This window comes from Leptinotarsa decemlineata, unplaced genomic scaffold (genome assembly GCF_025532065.1).
Source record: "Leptinotarsa decemlineata unplaced genomic scaffold, Ldec_3_MD MMD2_tig00005379, whole genome shotgun sequence".
In the NCBI taxonomy this organism is placed as follows: Eukaryota; Metazoa; Arthropoda; class Insecta; order Coleoptera; family Chrysomelidae; genus Leptinotarsa; species Leptinotarsa decemlineata.
The window spans coordinates 7,888-26,012 of record NW_027412621.1 but is presented as its reverse complement, the minus strand read 5'-3'; the positions used below and the strand labels follow the sequence as shown (position 1 = coordinate 26,012).

The window sequence follows — 18,125 nt, the reverse complement described above, 5'->3', positions numbered from 1 at the left end:
GGACAACTCGGTAAAATTATTCTTTTTTTTCAATTCTTAGTCACTGTATGATATATCATACGTTGGGCGTTGGTGACTAGTTTTTTCCTTTTTTACAGAAAACAATTTTATAACCCAGAAGATCCTCGAGATGCAGAAGAGTTGCTAAATTATCTTGAACAATTAAGTTCTGATGACGAAGACTATGAGGAAGTGCAACATGCTCAGAAATTGGAGCTAATTCTTCTTCCTCCCAACAATGCTGCCGATAGTGACAAAGACGATGCTCCGAGCGACGAAGAAGATGTAGGTACCATCCGAAACATTGGAAAGGGAGTGCTCAGAGAACCTATGGAGGTTTTTAGCGTTGATGATGAGAATGTGAAGACATAACTAAATTTACTGCCACAAAAACATGTTAGTGATACCGACCTTGAAACATCCGACAGTGAATCTTCGGAAGATAATAAACCGCAATCCATTTTATTCTCTAAGGAGTTGAAAGAGAAAGAAATCAAAAGAAACATCAAAAAACGTCAGTGGAATACAGTCAACTTGAAAACAAGAAATGAAAAATCAAAATTACCCGTTACACCAGAACCAAGCTTTGTTCAAACAATTAGAGATGAAAATTTGCAACCAATCGATATTTTCATAATTTTTTATGATGAAGAATTCATGAAATTCATTTGCGATGAAAGTGAAAAGTATGCAGCCTTCAAAGGTGATCATGAATTTAGATTATCTTCTGATGAGTTATACAAGTACTTTGCAATTCTGTTCTTATCCGGGTATTGTAAAGTGCCAAATAGAAGGCTTTACTGGGAAACACAACCAGATACATTCAATCATTTGGTCAGTAATAGTACTACATGGATCAATAAGTCCCGAGACTAACCCAGAGATGGCGCTCTTAGTAAACCAGTAACCACGTCTTTCTAGAGTACTAACCTTTGCTTGAAACGTGTCGAAATTTTAAGTCGATCGGACCAGAAACAGCTGAGTTATCGAGGTTAGAGTAAAGTCGTTTTGTAGTTTGTTTAAAAAATGGAAAAAACCGAGTTTCGTGTTCTGATAAAACATTGTTTTTTAATGGGTAAAAACACCGTGCAAGCGAAAGAATGGATTGAAAAATGTTACCCGGACTCTTGTCCATCAAAAGCAACGATTTGTCGGTGGTTTGCCGAGTTTAAACGTGGTCGTACCGACACAAATGACGCAGAACGCTCGGGTAGACCTGTGGAAGCTGTTAAGCCGCGGTCAGACTATGCTGTTTAGCAGCCGCTACTAACCAGCCGCTGGTAATATTGCCAGCAAGCAGCCTAGTCTGACCCAGAACCAGCGGCTGGTGAATGCCAGCGGACTAGCCACAATCGGAAGTTGAACATGTTTAACTTTTTAGCGCTGCCTACCATCCGCAGGCAGTCACGTGATCTCCTCGCTGGCGCCAGCCAGCCAATGTGAACCCCTAGTAGCTCACAAGCGGCTGGTGAATTAACACGTGTCTAGTTAAAAGAAGTGTTGGTTTTCTATATTTTTCTATTCTACTGTATTTTCTATTCATTTTTTCCAGTGAATATGGTCGACAGTAACAAGTGGTCGGGTAAAGATATAATTACTTTCCTAGATATATTCCAAAATTATCCTTGTCTGTGGGACGCTTCGTGTGCAGACTATATCAACAGAAATGCCAAAGACTCAGCATATAAGGAGTTATTGCAGAAACTTGAAGAACGAGGACTGAAAGTAGATTTGGCCCCACTGAAGAAAAAAATAAAAAGTTTGAGAGATACTTATCGAAATGAAGTGTACAAAATAAAAAAGTCAAAGAAGAGTGGTGCGGGAGCAGATGACGTCTACAAACCTAGACTGGTGTGGTTCTCGGCAGCCCAAATGTTCTGGAGCAGTAGTATTGTTGGTCGTGACTCATCATCGAATCTGGTAAGTTTAAAATTATAGCAACATACCTTAGATTTGTGTTAAAAATATAAAACTTAAAGATTATTCTTCAAAACTAAGTTTTTATTACTTGTATAAATTTGTTAACTATTACTAAAGGTTTGTTTAATATTTGACGAAATGTACACAAAACATGTCAAGTATAAGCCTATACAGGAGCAAAATATTAGGGTTTTGAAAATTCATTTGAAAATGTTAAAAGTTGCCCCTCATTTTGGCTAAAACCAATAAAAACCATTGTATGCGTCAAAGTGCCAGTTAACTGGTTAAAGTTTATTTTAGTACAAATTTAATCTTTTTAAAGTAGTCTAAAAACTAATCTAGTACGGTAATCGTGGAATTTTTAAGGTAGAGACAATTACTTTTGGAAAACATTGTTTTTCTGCAAATTAAAGTTTATTTGGGAAAATGATGTACATACAAATACTGTCAATTTTCCTAATAAACAAACATTTCTTCGTGTATGTATCAGATAGTTCTTGGGCAAATTAGTCGCTTTCAGTACATTCATGTCCGATAGATTTCATTTGCCAAGGAACAGCCAAGGTTGTTGTAAACTCCTGGGTAAAACCACTCGCGCACGTCATTTCCTTCTTGTTTGTAGTTGTTGGATGCATACAGTCTTTGTAATGGAGACATAGTGTTAGGGTCTTGGCGCCATTCACCTGGGTTTATAACTCCTGTCATCAAGTCCTCTTCATCAACTGATCCCGGGGTCATATACGTCTGTGATGATGTTATTCTTAACCAGTTGTGCAGACCACAACTTACTTTTACAAGAATTTCCACTGTACCCACGTCCAACGGAATAGGTCTGCTGAATATGCGGAAACGGCTGGCCAAGATACCAAAGGCGTTTTCAGCAACACGCCTAGCTCGAGATAGTCTGTAATTGAAAATTTGCTCTTCCACAGAGAGACCTCTATGTGAATATGGTTTCAACATGTAAGACGTGAGACAAAATGCATCATCGGCAACGCAAAGTCCTCCTATAGGCCAGTTTAAAAGGTTTCTCTCAAGAGCAATTTTCAAAGTGGAATTGTTGTAAATGGTACTATCATTAGATCGGCCATCACATCCAACGTCAATATATCTGAAACAGTATTCTGCATCCACCATGGCAAATAAAACAATACTATATGTCCCCTTGTAGTTATAAAATAGAGAAGTGCTGTTTGGAGGTCGTTGAATTCTGATATGTTTTCCGTCCAGTGCCCCACAGCAATCAGGAAAGTTCCACTTACATTCAAACGACTTTTGAATTTGTTTCCATTCAGCTATTCTATCAGGTACCTGAAATAGAACGTACAAAAGTAACAATTGTAATTTTCTTAAATGTACAGGGGGTTCCGTAAAAGTACCAAAACTTTCGTAGTTTGGTTGTCTGGGTCAAAATAAGCAAAAACGTTGATATGGACAAAAGTTCTATCTCGCTTCTCGCGTCTGTCGGCCTGTAAAGATTTTGAACAATCGTTACAGACTTTCGTATTTTTTTGTACAAAATCTGGAGAGACCGAAAGACGGGAAAACACGCGAGATTAAAGTTTTGTCAATATGAACTTTTTTGCTTATTTTGACCCAACGAAACACATTACGAATTTTGTGTACGAGGTTCTTACTTACGGAACACTCTGTAAAAAATTTATATTAATTTATATTAATAAAAAAAATATATTATATATTATATTATATTATATTATATTATATTATATATTATATTAATATATAAAATTAATTTATAATAATTTTACCGTCTGGAAGTGTATATTTAATTGTTATAAGTTAAATTGTTATTTTCTTATCCTACTTTTTTTCAATTTTTTTATTTTTTAGGACCACATTACGGAGATGGCAATGCAAAATGAGGACTACGACTATCCATCTGAGGACACCGAAGCAATCACCTCTGTCAAGATTAACACTCCAAGCCCTTCAAAAAGAAATAAGTATTCAACGCCTTCTGCATCAGGTAATAAAGCAGCAAAAAGATCTCCTGAAAAAATGCTACCCCCATCTCGTCACTTGAATCATATTGAAACAACTTCTGGTAGTAAGAAACCTCAAACACGTTTTGAAAAGTCAGTGGATAAGTTGCATGATATAGGTAAATTAGTTGCTGAAAACGAAGATCAATTCGACAAATATGGCAAGTATATTGCTAGCCAATTAAGGGAGATGCCATTAAGAAATTTCATCGCCCTACAAAGCAAGATTAACACCCTTATCACAACAGAACGCTTGCTCTGTTTGGATAATGAGCAAGGACAGTGTTCGATGCAGCAGCGCTTGCAGTCACCATACAGCAGCGGTAGCTCTTGTTCGACCCCACATCCCCTGATGTCACCGTACAGCGGTAGCTCTTTTTCTCAGATGTCACCATTCAGTCACAACAGCTCTGGCCAAACACCAGGTATATCCAACCAAGACGACATTGGAGGTTTGGACATTGTATCCCAAGCCATGGTTGGAATCTGTGATGCTGGGACCCACCTTGCCGATTTTAATAACTGACTTTCCAGAAACTAAAATATTTCCAGTTTGTTTTACATAACAAAATTAATTGTTATACACAAAGTGAAGAAGATTAATAAACTACATTATTGTTAAAAGTAAAATGTGCTTATAAATTCTTGTCCTAGGCCTCCTAACTCTCCTGTAAGAAAATATCTCTTGCTCGTTTTTTCAGAAAAGGTCAATTATTTTCTATTTGATAAGCTAACTACAGACACAAATAGGAGTAAATAATGTACCTACTACTGTACCTTGATAAACTGCTGTAAAACCTCGTAAATGCTGCTCAACACTTCTGGAACGAACACTGAAATTGAGTTATGAGGAACTCTAAACAGGTAGGCCAAAGACTTGTAACTGTCTCCAGTTGCTAGATAACGTAAAGTTATTTCTAGTTTTGTTTTACTTGGAATAGCCTGACGGAATTTGGTGTCTTTTTTCTGGATAAGCGGAGTGACTAACTCTAATAGCTCTTTAAATTTTGGAACTGACATTCTTAAAATGTTTGCATAAGATGACGGATCTTCCAATTCTAGTTCCTTAAAAAGTCTTGCTGATGCCCCCAGATTGTTTCTTCTTAATATCCAGGATCTAACCCACCATCGCCTTTTCTTCCGTTTCAACATCTGTTCACACAACTCTTTTATTCCAATATTTAACACACGTCTCAGAACTTCACGACTCACACCAATAGATGACATGATGCACACAACACACCACACACGATGTTTTCAAGTCACCAACATCAACTGTACTAGCGGCTAGTTACCTTAAATGTGAACCCCTCAGATCCGCTGGCTGATGGTGATATTTACCAGCGGCTGGTTAGTAGCGGCTGCTAAACAGCATAGTCTGACCGCGGCTTTACACCGGAAAATGTGAGTGAAGTGACAAAAATTGTAATGAAAGATCGTAAAGTGAAGCTCCGTGAGATTGCTGAGATGACACAGATATCATATGGAAGTGTATTTACTATCCTTCATGAAAAATTGAGCATGAAACAGGTTTTTTCTAAGTGGGTGCCGCGATTGCTTTCGATGGAACAAAAACAGCAACGAGTCGACGATTCAGAAAGCTGTTTATCGCTATTTACTCGCAACAAAAAGATTTCTTGCGTCGTTACGTGACCATGGACGAAACATGGATACATCACTACACTCCAGAGTCAAAGCGGCAGTCATCTGAGTGGCGCACAGCTGGCGAAAGCCGTCCGAAACGTCCGAAAACGCAGCAGTCAGCTGGCAAAGTGATGGCGTCAGTTTTTTGGGATGCGCATGGCGTGATTCTCATTGACTACCTCGAAAAAGGTAAATCGATCAACAGTGATTATTATATTGACTTACTGGTACGTTTGAAGGAGGAAATCGCAAAAAAACGACCGCACATGCAGAGAAAAAAAAATCCTTTTTCACCAAGACAATGCACCTTGCCACAGGTCGATGAAAACAATGGCAAAATTAAACGAATTGGGCTTTGATCTGCTTCCCCACCCCCCATACTCACCAGATTTAGCCCCCAGTGACAACTGGCTCTTTGCTGATCTTAAAAAAATGCTCCAGGAAAAAAGATTTGGCTCAAATGAGGAGGTCATCGCTGAAACTAAAACTTATTTTGAAGCGAAAGATACATTTTTTTATAAACATGGTATTGAAAAATTGGAAAAGCGTTGGAACCATTGTATTACCCTAAAAGGAGATTATGTTGATGAATAAAAAAAAATTTTGTAAAAAAATGTTGTTTTCATTGTTAGTCTCGGGACTTATTGATCCATGTGTTATGTCTCATCCATCGATATCTTCACTTCAACGATAATAATAAAATTGATCAGAAGAACAAAATATATAAAATTCAGCCATTAGTTGATCATGTAAATAGAGTTTCCCAGAATATGTTCCAGCCCTTAGGTTCAAACTTTTCGGTTGATGAGGCAATGGAGCCATACTATGGCCATCACAGCATGAAGCAATTCATCAAGGGCAAGCCGATAAGATATGGCTTCAAATTCTGGTGCCTAACAACTTCTGAAGGATATCTCTTGAAATTCAATCCTTATTGTGGGGCTGGAGAAAAGCTTCAGGGCAAAACCTTGGGATCTAGTGTCTGCGAGAATCTATGTTTGAACTACCTTCCAGAGCAAAGTGGCACGTGGAATCGGTAAAGTCTATGTAAACAAATGAAGACGCGCGTATCAAAATGGAATAGTGGTGAAGTGGTATTTTGCAGGTGGCGTGATGTCAGTCTGGTGCCACTGAGCTCGGACAAGCTTAATTTTCGAGTGGCAAGCGACTGGTGACGACGTGGATTTGTGAATGAAAATAAAATTATACGAAAACGAAAAAACATGCAAGATGACCATGAATTCAACATACATTTTGTAACCCTTGTAGAGGCATATCCCTGTCTATATGATAATACGCGGAGGATTATCATATGAGCCATGTGCAAGAGCGGGCTTGGTCCAAAATTGCAAAAGACATAGGGAAAGAAGGTAAGTAATAAAAATTTGGTTCTTTGAAAAATATATTGGTTATTTTGTGATTCTCCAGTACTCGCATGCCTATTGTTTATAAGTGTTAATACTTTTGTCTTCATACACAAAATCTTTTTTGACCTTCAAGTGAGCCGTCCACTGTGAAGAAAAATCACAGAGTTTCGTTCGTGTAGCAATTGCTGGATTGGTAGCTCTTCTTTGATTTGAGAGTCTTGGATCACGCTGTTCTTCATTTTCTACTTCTATGTCATCATCGTTTCCTTTCTTTCCTCGTGAGCGCGAAAATACACCTTCCTCTTTTTTAATAAAATTATGCAATACGCATACTGCTTTAACAATACTGTCCACTGTATTTATATTAAGACCAATTGTTGTGTGTAAAATTCTGAACTTGGATGACATCATTCCGAACGCGCACTCAACTGATTTGCGACCTCTTGATAACCTTCCATTAAACACCCTTCTCCTATTTGTTAAGCCTCTTTTAGGGTAGGGCTTCATCATAGTACACATCAATGGAAAAGCTTCGTCTGCAGCAAAATAAAATGGAAAATTTGTGTCTTGTCCTGGTAATGGAGATGGGTCTGGTAAGTCTAAAGTGCCGTTGACTAATTTCTTTCCAAAATTACTTTCTTTTAATGCCCTCCCGTCACTGTTTCGGCCATACTCTCCTACATCAATGGCCAAAAAACATCCATCTGCATCTGACACAGCCATCAAAACAATGGAAAAATACCCTTTGTAATTTATAAATTCGGAACCTGACTTTGGTGGACGTTTGATCCTAATGTGTTTACCATCTATACTACCAGCACAATTTGGCAGGTTCCATAACTCCCAGTATCTTTGAGCCGATTGTACCCATGTTTCTTTGGTAGGGTTAGGAAGATAAGTTGGTTGTAGAACTTCCCAAATTACTTCTGAAGTTCTCGCAATTATTTCCCTAATGGTAGTATGACCTCTCAAAAAATAACACGATAGTGCCTTTAGATTGCATCCGGTTGCGAAATACTGGAAACAAAGACAATAATTTAGTAATTTGTTTTACCTTACAAGCGCAGCAAGCGGTATGGCATTTACTTTCCAAAATATAAGAAATTGCATTTTTTTTCAATAGTGTCCAAAAAGCTAGGATGATTTGCATTTCCTTATGTATACATATATATATATATATACATATATATATATATATATATATATATATATATATATATATATATATATATATATATATATATATATATATATATATATATATATACATATATATATATATATATATATATATATATATATATATATATATATATATGTATGTATATATATATATATATATATATATATATATATACATATATATATATATATATATATATAATATATATATGTATATATATATATATATATATATATATATACATATATATACATATATATATATATATATATATATATATATATATACATATATATACATATATATATATATATATATGTATATATATATATATATATATATATATATATATACATATATATACATATAATATATATATATATATATATATGTATATATATATATATACATATATATATATATGTTAATATTACAGCTACCGTTGCGGACTGCAAGAAAAGGTGGAAGAATCTACGTGGAAGTTACACAAAACATTTAAAGACATACGTGCCATCTGGATCTGGAGCATCAGTAAAACGCCCTTACTATCTCTCGGAGTACATATGTTTTGTTTTACCATTCACAAAGTCACGTCAACCTAAGGGTAATGTTGGCGCACCAAAGGATAATGAAGCGGCAGATATACTTGATGAAGAAATATTTACGGAAGACTTACAGACCGAAGAGCTTGAAAGTGAACAATTAGGAAGTGCAAAGAAAACTGGAACGTATGAAAATAATCAAGGGAGAAATAACGATAGTGATGGTGAACAGTCGATTACTGAAGAAGTCGACCAGAATGTATCAAATGTAAATGTAAAAAACGATTCCCGTGATCCAAAGCAAGGAAAACAAAAGAGAAGTGTATCCAGTTTGTCAGTACTCGGTGTAAAGAAACCTAAAATAATAAAAAATACTCAGAATCAAGTAACTTTGGAAGACGTTAACAAATCTGCATTGGAATATTTCAATAAAAAAAAGGAAGCATCCTATAGACCACCTGCTTTAACTAATGATGACGCCGATGTGCAGTTTTTGTTGAGTTTATTGCCAGACTTGAAAAAAATGACGGACAAGCAGAAAAGAAAATATAAAGTGAGAGTCCTAAATCTTGCCGGTGAAATCTTGGATGAACCTCTTACTTCTGCACCTCTCTTCTCCCCAACTCCTACTTATTCATCGCTTGCTGCAGACAGCATGTCTTCCATCCGTTCATCTGCAGCATGTACTAACTGTACTCCACCTCGATGTGAGACAACTGATTCACAGCCATCTTATGAAGATATTTCGTTTTCGACAGTACATCAGCTACCTACACAAGATACATTATTACCAAATAGTCAGTATAGTTATCTAAAAACCTCATTATTACCAGATACCTTCTAAGTATGCGTTACAAAATAATGTTTTATAAGTTTGCATTTGGTTAATAAATACTTATTATTTTAAGTGCTTATTATTTATATTTTCTATCGTACTTACCGCAGTGTTACTAGAAGTCTTTCTTCGGGAGACACACAATTTCTGAAGTTTGTATCCTTTTTTTGAAGCATAGAGCGTAGTTTTGTCAGCAACTTGCAAAATGTCCCTTTCTTCATTCGGTAGAAAAGTTTAAATTTTTGGTCGTCCAAGTTCAAATCCTTTTTATATACGTTAAAAATTCCAAATTCTTTATTTTTCTGCCATAGGGGATGAACCCAATAGTGTTTTTTCTCCTTCTCCTGATTTTTAGCATTCAGGTTAGCAAGTTGCACAAGTAAAAGAACATCTTCATCCTCTGAGGACGACATGATGAATCGGTGACACCAACGTTGTTTGCCACTACAATGCGCTTTACACCATTTCCATACCACTTCGTTGCTATTTGATCGCCACGCCATATGCTCACCATCCCTATACCGCTCACCATTCCAATACCTCGCTACTACCACACTACTTCAGTGCGCGCCTTGCCTTAGAGGGCAGGTCTGTACAGAAGAAAATGAAACCCAGACGTATTTTTCAAAATGTACCTATTGAGGTGGAAGGCGTAGAGGGGATCAGTCGTATTCATCATTCCAGTTTCATTTCAAGTACTGTTTCACCAATTCTTTTCAAGTCCGATGATTTGCCCTCCGTGTGCAATTGGTTGTCTGCAGTATGTAACTGTTTGTCTTCTGCATCTGACAGTCTGTCTCCTATGCATGAAAGTCTGTCTCATATGCCTGAAAGTCTGCCTCCTATGCCTGAAAGTCTGTCTCCTATGCCTGAAAGTCTGTCTCCTATGCCTGAAAGTCTGGCTCCTATGCCTGACAGTCTGCCTCTCACAATCGAGAGCCTGGCTCCCTCAATTGACTGTTCTCTTCCCTCAGTTGACTGCCCGCCTCCCACAAATGACAGATCACCTCCCACAATTGACAGCCTGCCTGCTAGAGAATAACATTCTTCTTTCAACGTCCTCCAATAGTCTGCCCTCCAAAGCCATGGGTCTGCCTTCTTCATCAAGCAGTCAGTCATCTATATCCATCCTTTCAACAATTGCTGAAGAATCCCTATCAGAAATGAATTATGATAATCCCACTTTAGTGAATGAAGCTGCTTATAAGCGAAGGTGAGTAACGACAATAATCAAATCTATTACTTTTCACATATAATTGTGGAATCTTCTAAAACATGATGTGAAAATATCTCAGTACAGACAGCGTCAAAAAGATTTGCTTCCTTTTTTTGAGAAAAAAGAAAACCTCGTAGTTTGTTCTGATGTTAATGGTTTGATGGACTGCTTGAATTTGGATAACACTCCATCTGAATGGAGACTGTTTATAGACTCTTCAAAACTAAGCTTAAAAGCTGTACTTCTGCATAATGGAAATCAGCTACCCTCTATTCCTATAGGTCATGCAGTTCACATGAAGGAAACGTATATAAATATGAAAACACTTCTGAAATCAATCAAATATGAACAACACAAGTGGCACATCTGTGGTGATCTGAAAGTCATTGCTATACTTCTAGGAATGCAATTAGGGTTCACCAAGTACTGTTGTTTTTTGTGTCTGTGGGACAGTCGGGATAGAAAATCTCACTATAAAAAATGAACTGGCCTACACGAGACCTTAAACCCTAATGAGAAAAATGTAGTTTACGAGCCTCTTGTAGATCCTAAGGATGTTCTCCTTCCCCCATTACATATTAAGTTGGGACTAATGAAAAACTTTGTGAAGGCCATGGACCAGGAAGGACAAGCTTTTAAGTACTTGAGAGCAAAGTTTCCCAGGTTGAGTGATGCTAAAGTCAAGGAAGGCATCTTTATTGGGCCTCAAATCCGTGAAATCGTAAATGATCCTGCTTTTGACATGATTTTAACAGGAAATGAAAAAAGAGCCTGGGAAGCCTTTAAGGGGGTTGTACATGGGTTTTTAGGTAACAAAAGAGATGATAACTTCACAGCATTGGTTAAAGAGCTTCTTCAAGCTTACCACCAACTTGGATGCAACATGTCCTTAAAAATTCATTTTCTTCACTCTCATCTTAATTTCTTCCCACAAAACTGTGGAGCTGTGAGTGACGAACATGGAGAAAGATTCCATCAAAACATTGCCTTAATGGAACAGAGATATCAGGGAATGAAGCAATGCTTGCAGACTACTGCTGGTCTGTGTGTAGGGATGCTCCAGAAGTGTTTTATAAAAGACAAGCTAAACGACAGCGATCTTACAATGAATCGGATGGACTTAATTGAAATTTGGTGGTACAAACTTCTTTTATTTGTCAAAACACTAAGAATAATGTTTTTTTTATAAATTTTGTACTTAAAATATTCTAAAAGAAACATAACAATATTGTTTTATGTACTTTCACTTTTCACGTATAGTATAACTACTCTTTAAGATTAAGTACTGTGTATCTCAAAAACCAGAGCTAATAAAAATTTTTCATTGTTATTTTCGTTTTTATCACCCCAAAATTAGTAGAAATTGACTAATTTAGTGTAGGAAACATTCAAAAAATATTTTTTTGTTGTGTTGTGTAATTGAACAATGTCCTCATGGAAGTTTACAGTAACATGATAAACATATTTTTAATGTTACCGATGTAATGTTTGTTTAATCTTCGCTTAAAGATTATCATTTGATGATAGAAAAACATGTTAAAAATAACGGTTTGGTGCTGAGCTAGGACTAAAGCAATATTCCTTACCACAACAGTGCATCACGAGTTCATTTGTGTTCAATGGAAACCCTTGTTATTTTATAAAAGCAGAACTTTGTTTTATGAGAAAATAATCTGTTGGTTGTCAAAAATTTATTTGGTTTGTTTTCTAGACTAGTTATTAAGGAATTAGTGAAGTATTTAACATATAAATTTTGTTCATTTTCTCTAGTATTTTTATCATTTTGTTCCTGATACTTTTTTATGGTTAATTCAATATATGCTTATAAGCCTTTAATAGATACCTTGTAAAATTCAACAAAGAAATAGCAATTGTGTTAACCCATTAACGCCCACCGTATGATTTATCATACACAAAACACATGTGCATTTGAGGTTAAGTAAACATTGTCATATAGTGCATTCTGTACCAGTTCTTGTCAGAGCCTGTTTCTGAAGGTTTATTTCATTTATATTCAAAGCCTGTTGAGCGAGATTTGTGAAATTTGGGTTTTACAGTTGTTTTTGTAATAGTTTTTACTGACTGTGTTCTAAAATGCCATTGAGGTAAGTTCTTTTCGGTGGAATTCTTGCAAATTATGTCCTAGAGTATTTTTTATAAGCTATACACATAATGTAAATACTAAGAAGTAATATCCTTAAGAGCAGTGGGACAACTCGGTAAAATTATTCCTTTTTTTTCAATTCTTAGTCACTGTATGATATATCATACGTTGGGCGTTGGTGACTAGTTTTTCCTTTTTTACAGAAAACAATTTTATAACCCAGAAGATCCTCGAGATGCAGAAGAGTTGCTAAATTATCTTGAACAATTAAGTTCTGATGACGAAGACTATGAGGAAGTGCAACATGCTCAGAAATTGGAGCTAATTCTTCTTCCTCCCAACAATGCTGCCGATAGTGACAAAGACGATGCTCCGAGCGACGAAGAAGATGTAGGTACCATCCGAAACATTGGAAAGGGAGTGCTCAGAGAACCTATGGAGGTTTTTAGCGTTGATGATGAGAATGTGAAGACATAACTAAATTTACTGCCACAAAAACATGTTAGTGATACCGACCTTGAAACATCCGACAGTGAATCTTCGGAAGATAATAAACCGCAATCCATTTTATTCTCTAAGGAGTTGAAAGAGAAAGAAATCAAAAGAAACATCAAAAAACGTCAGTGGAATACAGTCAACTTGAAAACAAGAAATGAAAAATCAAAATTACCCGTTACACCAGAACCAAGCTTTGTTCAAACAATTAGAGATGAAAATTTGCAACCAATCGATATTTTCATAATTTTTTATGATGAAGAATTCATGAAATTCATTTGCGATGAAAGTGAAAAGTATGCAGCCTTCAAAGGTGATCATGAATTTAGATTATCTTCTGATGAGTTATACAAGTACTTTGCAATTCTGTTCTTATCCGGGTATTGTAAAGTGCCAAATAGAAGGCTTTACTGGGAAACACAACCAGATACATTCAATCATTTGGTCAGTAATAGTACTACATGGATCAATAAGTCCCGAGACTAACCCAGAGATGGCGCTCTTAGTAAACCAGTAACCACGTCTTTCTAGAGTACTAACCTTTGCTTGAAACGTGTCGAAATTTTAAGTCGATCGGACCAGAAACAGCTGAGTTATCGAGGTTAGAGTAAAGTCGTTTTGTAGTTTGTTTAAAAAATGGAAAAAACCGAGTTTCGTGTTCTGATAAAACATTGTTTTTTAATGGGTAAAAACACCGTGCAAGCGAAAGAATGGATTGAAAAATGTTACCCGGACTCTTGTCCATCAAAAGCAACGATTTGTCGGTGGTTTGCCGAGTTTAAACGTGGTCGTACCGACACAAATGACGCAGAACGCTCGGGTAGACCTGTGGAAGCTGTTAAGCCGCGGTCAGACTATGCTGTTTAGCAGCCGCTACTAACCAGCCGCTGGTAATATTGCCAGCAAGCAGCCTAGTCTGACCCAGAACCAGCGGCTGGTGAATGCCAGCGGACTAGCCACAATCGGAAGTTGAACATGTTTAACTTTTTAGCGCTGCCTACCATCCGCAGGCAGTCACGTGATCTCCTCGCTGGCGCCAGCCAGCCAATGTGAACCCCTAGTAGCTCACAAGCGGCTGGTGAATTAACACGTGTCTAGTTAAAAGAAGTGTTGGTTTTCTATATTTTTCTATTCTACTGTATTTTCTATTCATTTTTTCCAGTGAATATGGTCGACAGTAACAAGTGGTCGGGTAAAGATATAATTACTTTCCTAGATATATTCCAAAATTATCCTTGTCTGTGGGACGCTTCGTGTGCAGACTATATCAACAGAAATGCCAAAGACTCAGCATATAAGGAGTTATTGCAGAAACTTGAAGAACGAGGACTGAAAGTAGATTTGGCCCCACTGAAGAAAAAAATAAAAAGTTTGAGAGATACTTATCGAAATGAAGTGTACAAAATAAAAAAGTCAAAGAAGAGTGGTGCGGGAGCAGATGACGTCTACAAACCTAGACTGGTGTGGTTCTCGGCAGCCCAAATGTTCTGGAGCAGTAGTATTGTTGGTCGTGACTCATCATCGAATCTGGTAAGTTTAAAATTATAGCAACATACCTTAGATTTGTGTTAAAAATATAAAACTTAAAGATTATTCTTCAAAACTAAGTTTTTATTACTTGTATAAATTTGTTAACTATTACTAAAGGTTTGTTTAATATTTGACGAAATGTACACAAAACATGTCAAGTATAAGCCTATACAGGAGCAAAATATTAGGGTTTTGAAAATTCATTTGAAAATGTTAAAAGTTGCCCCTCATTTTGGCTAAAACCAATAAAAACCATTGTATGCGTCAAAGTGCCAGTTAACTGGTTAAAGTTTATTTTAGTACAAATTTAATCTTTTTAAAGTAGTCTAAAAACTAATCTAGTACGGTAATCGTGGAATTTTTAAGGTAGAGACAATTACTTTTGGAAAACATTGTTTTTCTGCAAATTAAAGTTTATTTGGGAAAATGATGTACATACAAATACTGTCAATTTTCCTAAGAAACAAACATTTCTTCGTGTATGTATCAGATAGTTCTTGGGCAAATTAGTCGCTTTCAGTACATTCATGTCCGATAGATTTCATTTGCCAAGGAACAGCCAAGGTTGTTGTAAACTCCTGGGTAAACCACTCGCGCACGTCATTTCCTTCTTGTTTGTAGTTGTTGGATGCATACAGTCTTTGTAATGGAGACATAGTGTTAGGGTCTTGGCGCCATTCACCTGGGTTTATAACTCCTGTCATCAAGTCCTCTTCATCAACTGATCCCGGGTCATATACGTCTGTGATGATGTTATTCTTAACCAGTTGTGCAGACCACAACTTACTTTTACAAGAATTTCCACTGTACCCACGTCCAACGGAATAGGTCTGCTGAATATGCGGAAACGGCTGGCCAAGATACCAAAGGCGTTTTCAGCAACACGCCTAGCTCGAGATAGTCTGTAATTGAAAATTTGCTCTTCCACAGAGAGACCTCTATGTGAATATGGTTTCAACATGTAAGACGTGAGACAAAATGCATCATCGGCAACGCAAAGTCCTCCTATAGGCCAGTTTAAAAGGTTTCTCTCAAGAGCAATTTTCAAAGTGGAATTGTTGTAAATGGTACTATCATTAGATCGGCCATCACATCCAACGTCAATATATCTGAAGCAGTATTCTGCATCCACCATGGCAAATAAAACAATACTATATGTCCCCTTGTAGTTATAAAATAGAGAAGTGCTGTTTGGAGGTCGTTGAATTCTGATATGTTTTCCGTCCAGTGCCCCACAGCAATCAGGAAAGTTCCACTTACATTCAAACGACTTTTGAATTTGTTTCCATTCAGCTATTCTATCAGGTACCTGAAATAGAACGTACAAAAGTAACAATTGTAATTTTCTTAAATGTACAGGGGGTTCCGTAAAAGTACCAAAACTTTCGTAGTTTGGTTGTCTGGGTCAAAATAAGCAAAAACGTTGATATGGACAAAAGTTCTATCTCGCTTCTCGCGTCTGTCGGCCTGTAAAGATTTTGAACAATCGTTACAGACTTTCGTATTTTTTTGTACAAAATCTGGAGAGACCGAAAGACGGGAAAACACGCGAGATTAAAGTTTTGTCAATATGAACTTTTTTGCTTATTTTGACCCAACGAAACACATTACGAATTTTGTGTACGAGGTTCTTACTTACGGAACACTCTGTAAAAAATTTATATTAATTTATATTAATATAAAAAAATTATATTATATATTATATTATATTATATATTATATTAATATATAAAATTAATTTATAATAATTTTACCGTCTGGAAGTGTATATTTAATTGTTATAAGTTAAATTGTTATTTTCTTATCCTACTTTTTTTCAATTTTTTTATTTTTTAGGACCACATTACGGAGATGGCAATGCAAAATGAGGACTACGACTATCCATCTGAGGACACCGAAGCAATCACCTCTGTCAAGATTAACACTCCAAGCCCTTCAAAAAGAAATAAGTATTCAACGCCTTCTGCATCAGGTAATAAAGCAGCAAAAAGATCTCCTGAAAAAATGCTACCCCCATCTCGTCACTTGAATCATATTGAAACAACTTCTGGTAGTAAGAAACCTCAAACACGTTTTGAAAAGTCAGTGGATAAGTTGCATGATATAGGTAAATTAGTTGCTGAAAACGAAGATCAATTCGACAAATATGGCAAGTATATTGCTAGCCAATTAAGGGAGATGCCATTAAGAAATTTCATCGCCCTACAAAGCAAGATTAACACCCTTATCACAACAGAACGCTTGCTCTGTTTGGATAATGAGCAAGGACAGTGTTCGATGCAGCAGCGCTTGCAGTCACCATACAGCAGCGGTAGCTCTTGTTCGACCCCACATCCCCTGATGTCACCGTACAGCGGTAGCTCTTTTTCTCAGATGTCACCATTCAGTCACAACAGCTCTGGCCAAACACCAGGTATATCCAACCAAGACGACATTGGAGGTTTGGACATTGTATCCCAAGCCATGGTTGGAATCTGTGATGCTGGGACCCACCTTGCCGATTTTAATAACTGACTTTCCAGAAACTAAAATATTTCCAGTTTGTTTTACATAACAAAATTAATTGTTATACACAAAGTGAAGAAGATTAATAAACTACATTATTGTTAAAAGTGAAATGTGCTTATAAATTCTTGTCCTAGGCCTCCTAACTCTCCTGTAAGAAAATATCCCTTGCTCGTTTTTTCAGAAAAGGTCAATTATTTTCTATTTGATAAGCTAACTACAGATACAAATAGGAGTAAATAATGTACCTACTACTGTACCTTGATAAACTGCTGTAAAACCTCGTAAATGCTGCTCAACACTTCTGGAACGAACACTGAAATTGAGTTATGAGGAACTCTAAACAGGTAGGCCAAAGACTTGTAACTGTCTCCAGTTGCTAGATAACGTAAAGTTATTTCTAGTTTTGTTTTACTTGGAATAGCCTGACGGAATTTGGTGTCTTTTTTCTGGATAAGCGGAGTGACTAACTCTAATAGCTCTTTAAATTTTGGAACTGACATTCTTAAAATGTTTGCATAAGATGACGGATCTTCCAATTCTAGTTCCTTAAAAAGTCTTGCTGATGCCCCCAGATTGTTTCTTCTTAATATCCAGGATCTAACCCACCATCGCCTTTTCTTCCGTTTCAACATCTGTTCACACAACTCTTTTATTCCAATATTTAACACACGTCTCAGAACTTCACGACTCACACCAATAGATGACATGATGCACACAACACACCACACACGATGTTTTCAAGTCACCAACATCAACTGTACTAGCGGCTAGTTACCTT

At 36.6% G+C, this 18,125-nt stretch overlaps 3 protein-coding genes across 3 annotated transcripts; all 3 read left to right on the top strand.

Moving 5' to 3' along the window:
• The first annotated feature begins 1,557 nt into the window (after window positions 1-1,557).
• LOC141484255 (uncharacterized) lies at window positions 1,558-4,553 on the top strand. The gene is made up of 2 exons (XM_074179334.1): window positions 1,558-1,920; window positions 3,772-4,553. The coding sequence occupies exons 1-2, from the start codon at window positions 1,558-1,560 to the stop codon at window positions 4,447-4,449; spliced, it is 1,041 nt and encodes a 346-aa protein (XP_074035435.1). The 3' UTR covers window positions 4,450-4,553.
• Window positions 4,554-6,591: 2,038 nt separating this feature from the next.
• On the top strand, window positions 6,592-9,566 carry LOC141484254 (uncharacterized). Its single transcript, XM_074179333.1, has 2 exons — window positions 6,592-6,937; window positions 8,554-9,566. The coding sequence occupies exons 1-2, from the start codon at window positions 6,880-6,882 to the stop codon at window positions 9,501-9,503; spliced, it is 1,008 nt and encodes a 335-aa protein (XP_074035434.1). The 5' UTR covers window positions 6,592-6,879; the 3' UTR covers window positions 9,504-9,566.
• Window positions 9,567-14,476: 4,910 nt separating this feature from the next.
• Window positions 14,477-17,439, top strand: LOC141484253 (uncharacterized). Its single transcript, XM_074179332.1, has 2 exons — window positions 14,477-14,839; window positions 16,676-17,439. The coding sequence occupies exons 1-2, from the start codon at window positions 14,477-14,479 to the stop codon at window positions 17,351-17,353; spliced, it is 1,041 nt and encodes a 346-aa protein (XP_074035433.1). The 3' UTR covers window positions 17,354-17,439.
• The last annotated feature ends 686 nt before the right edge of the window (window positions 17,440-18,125 follow it).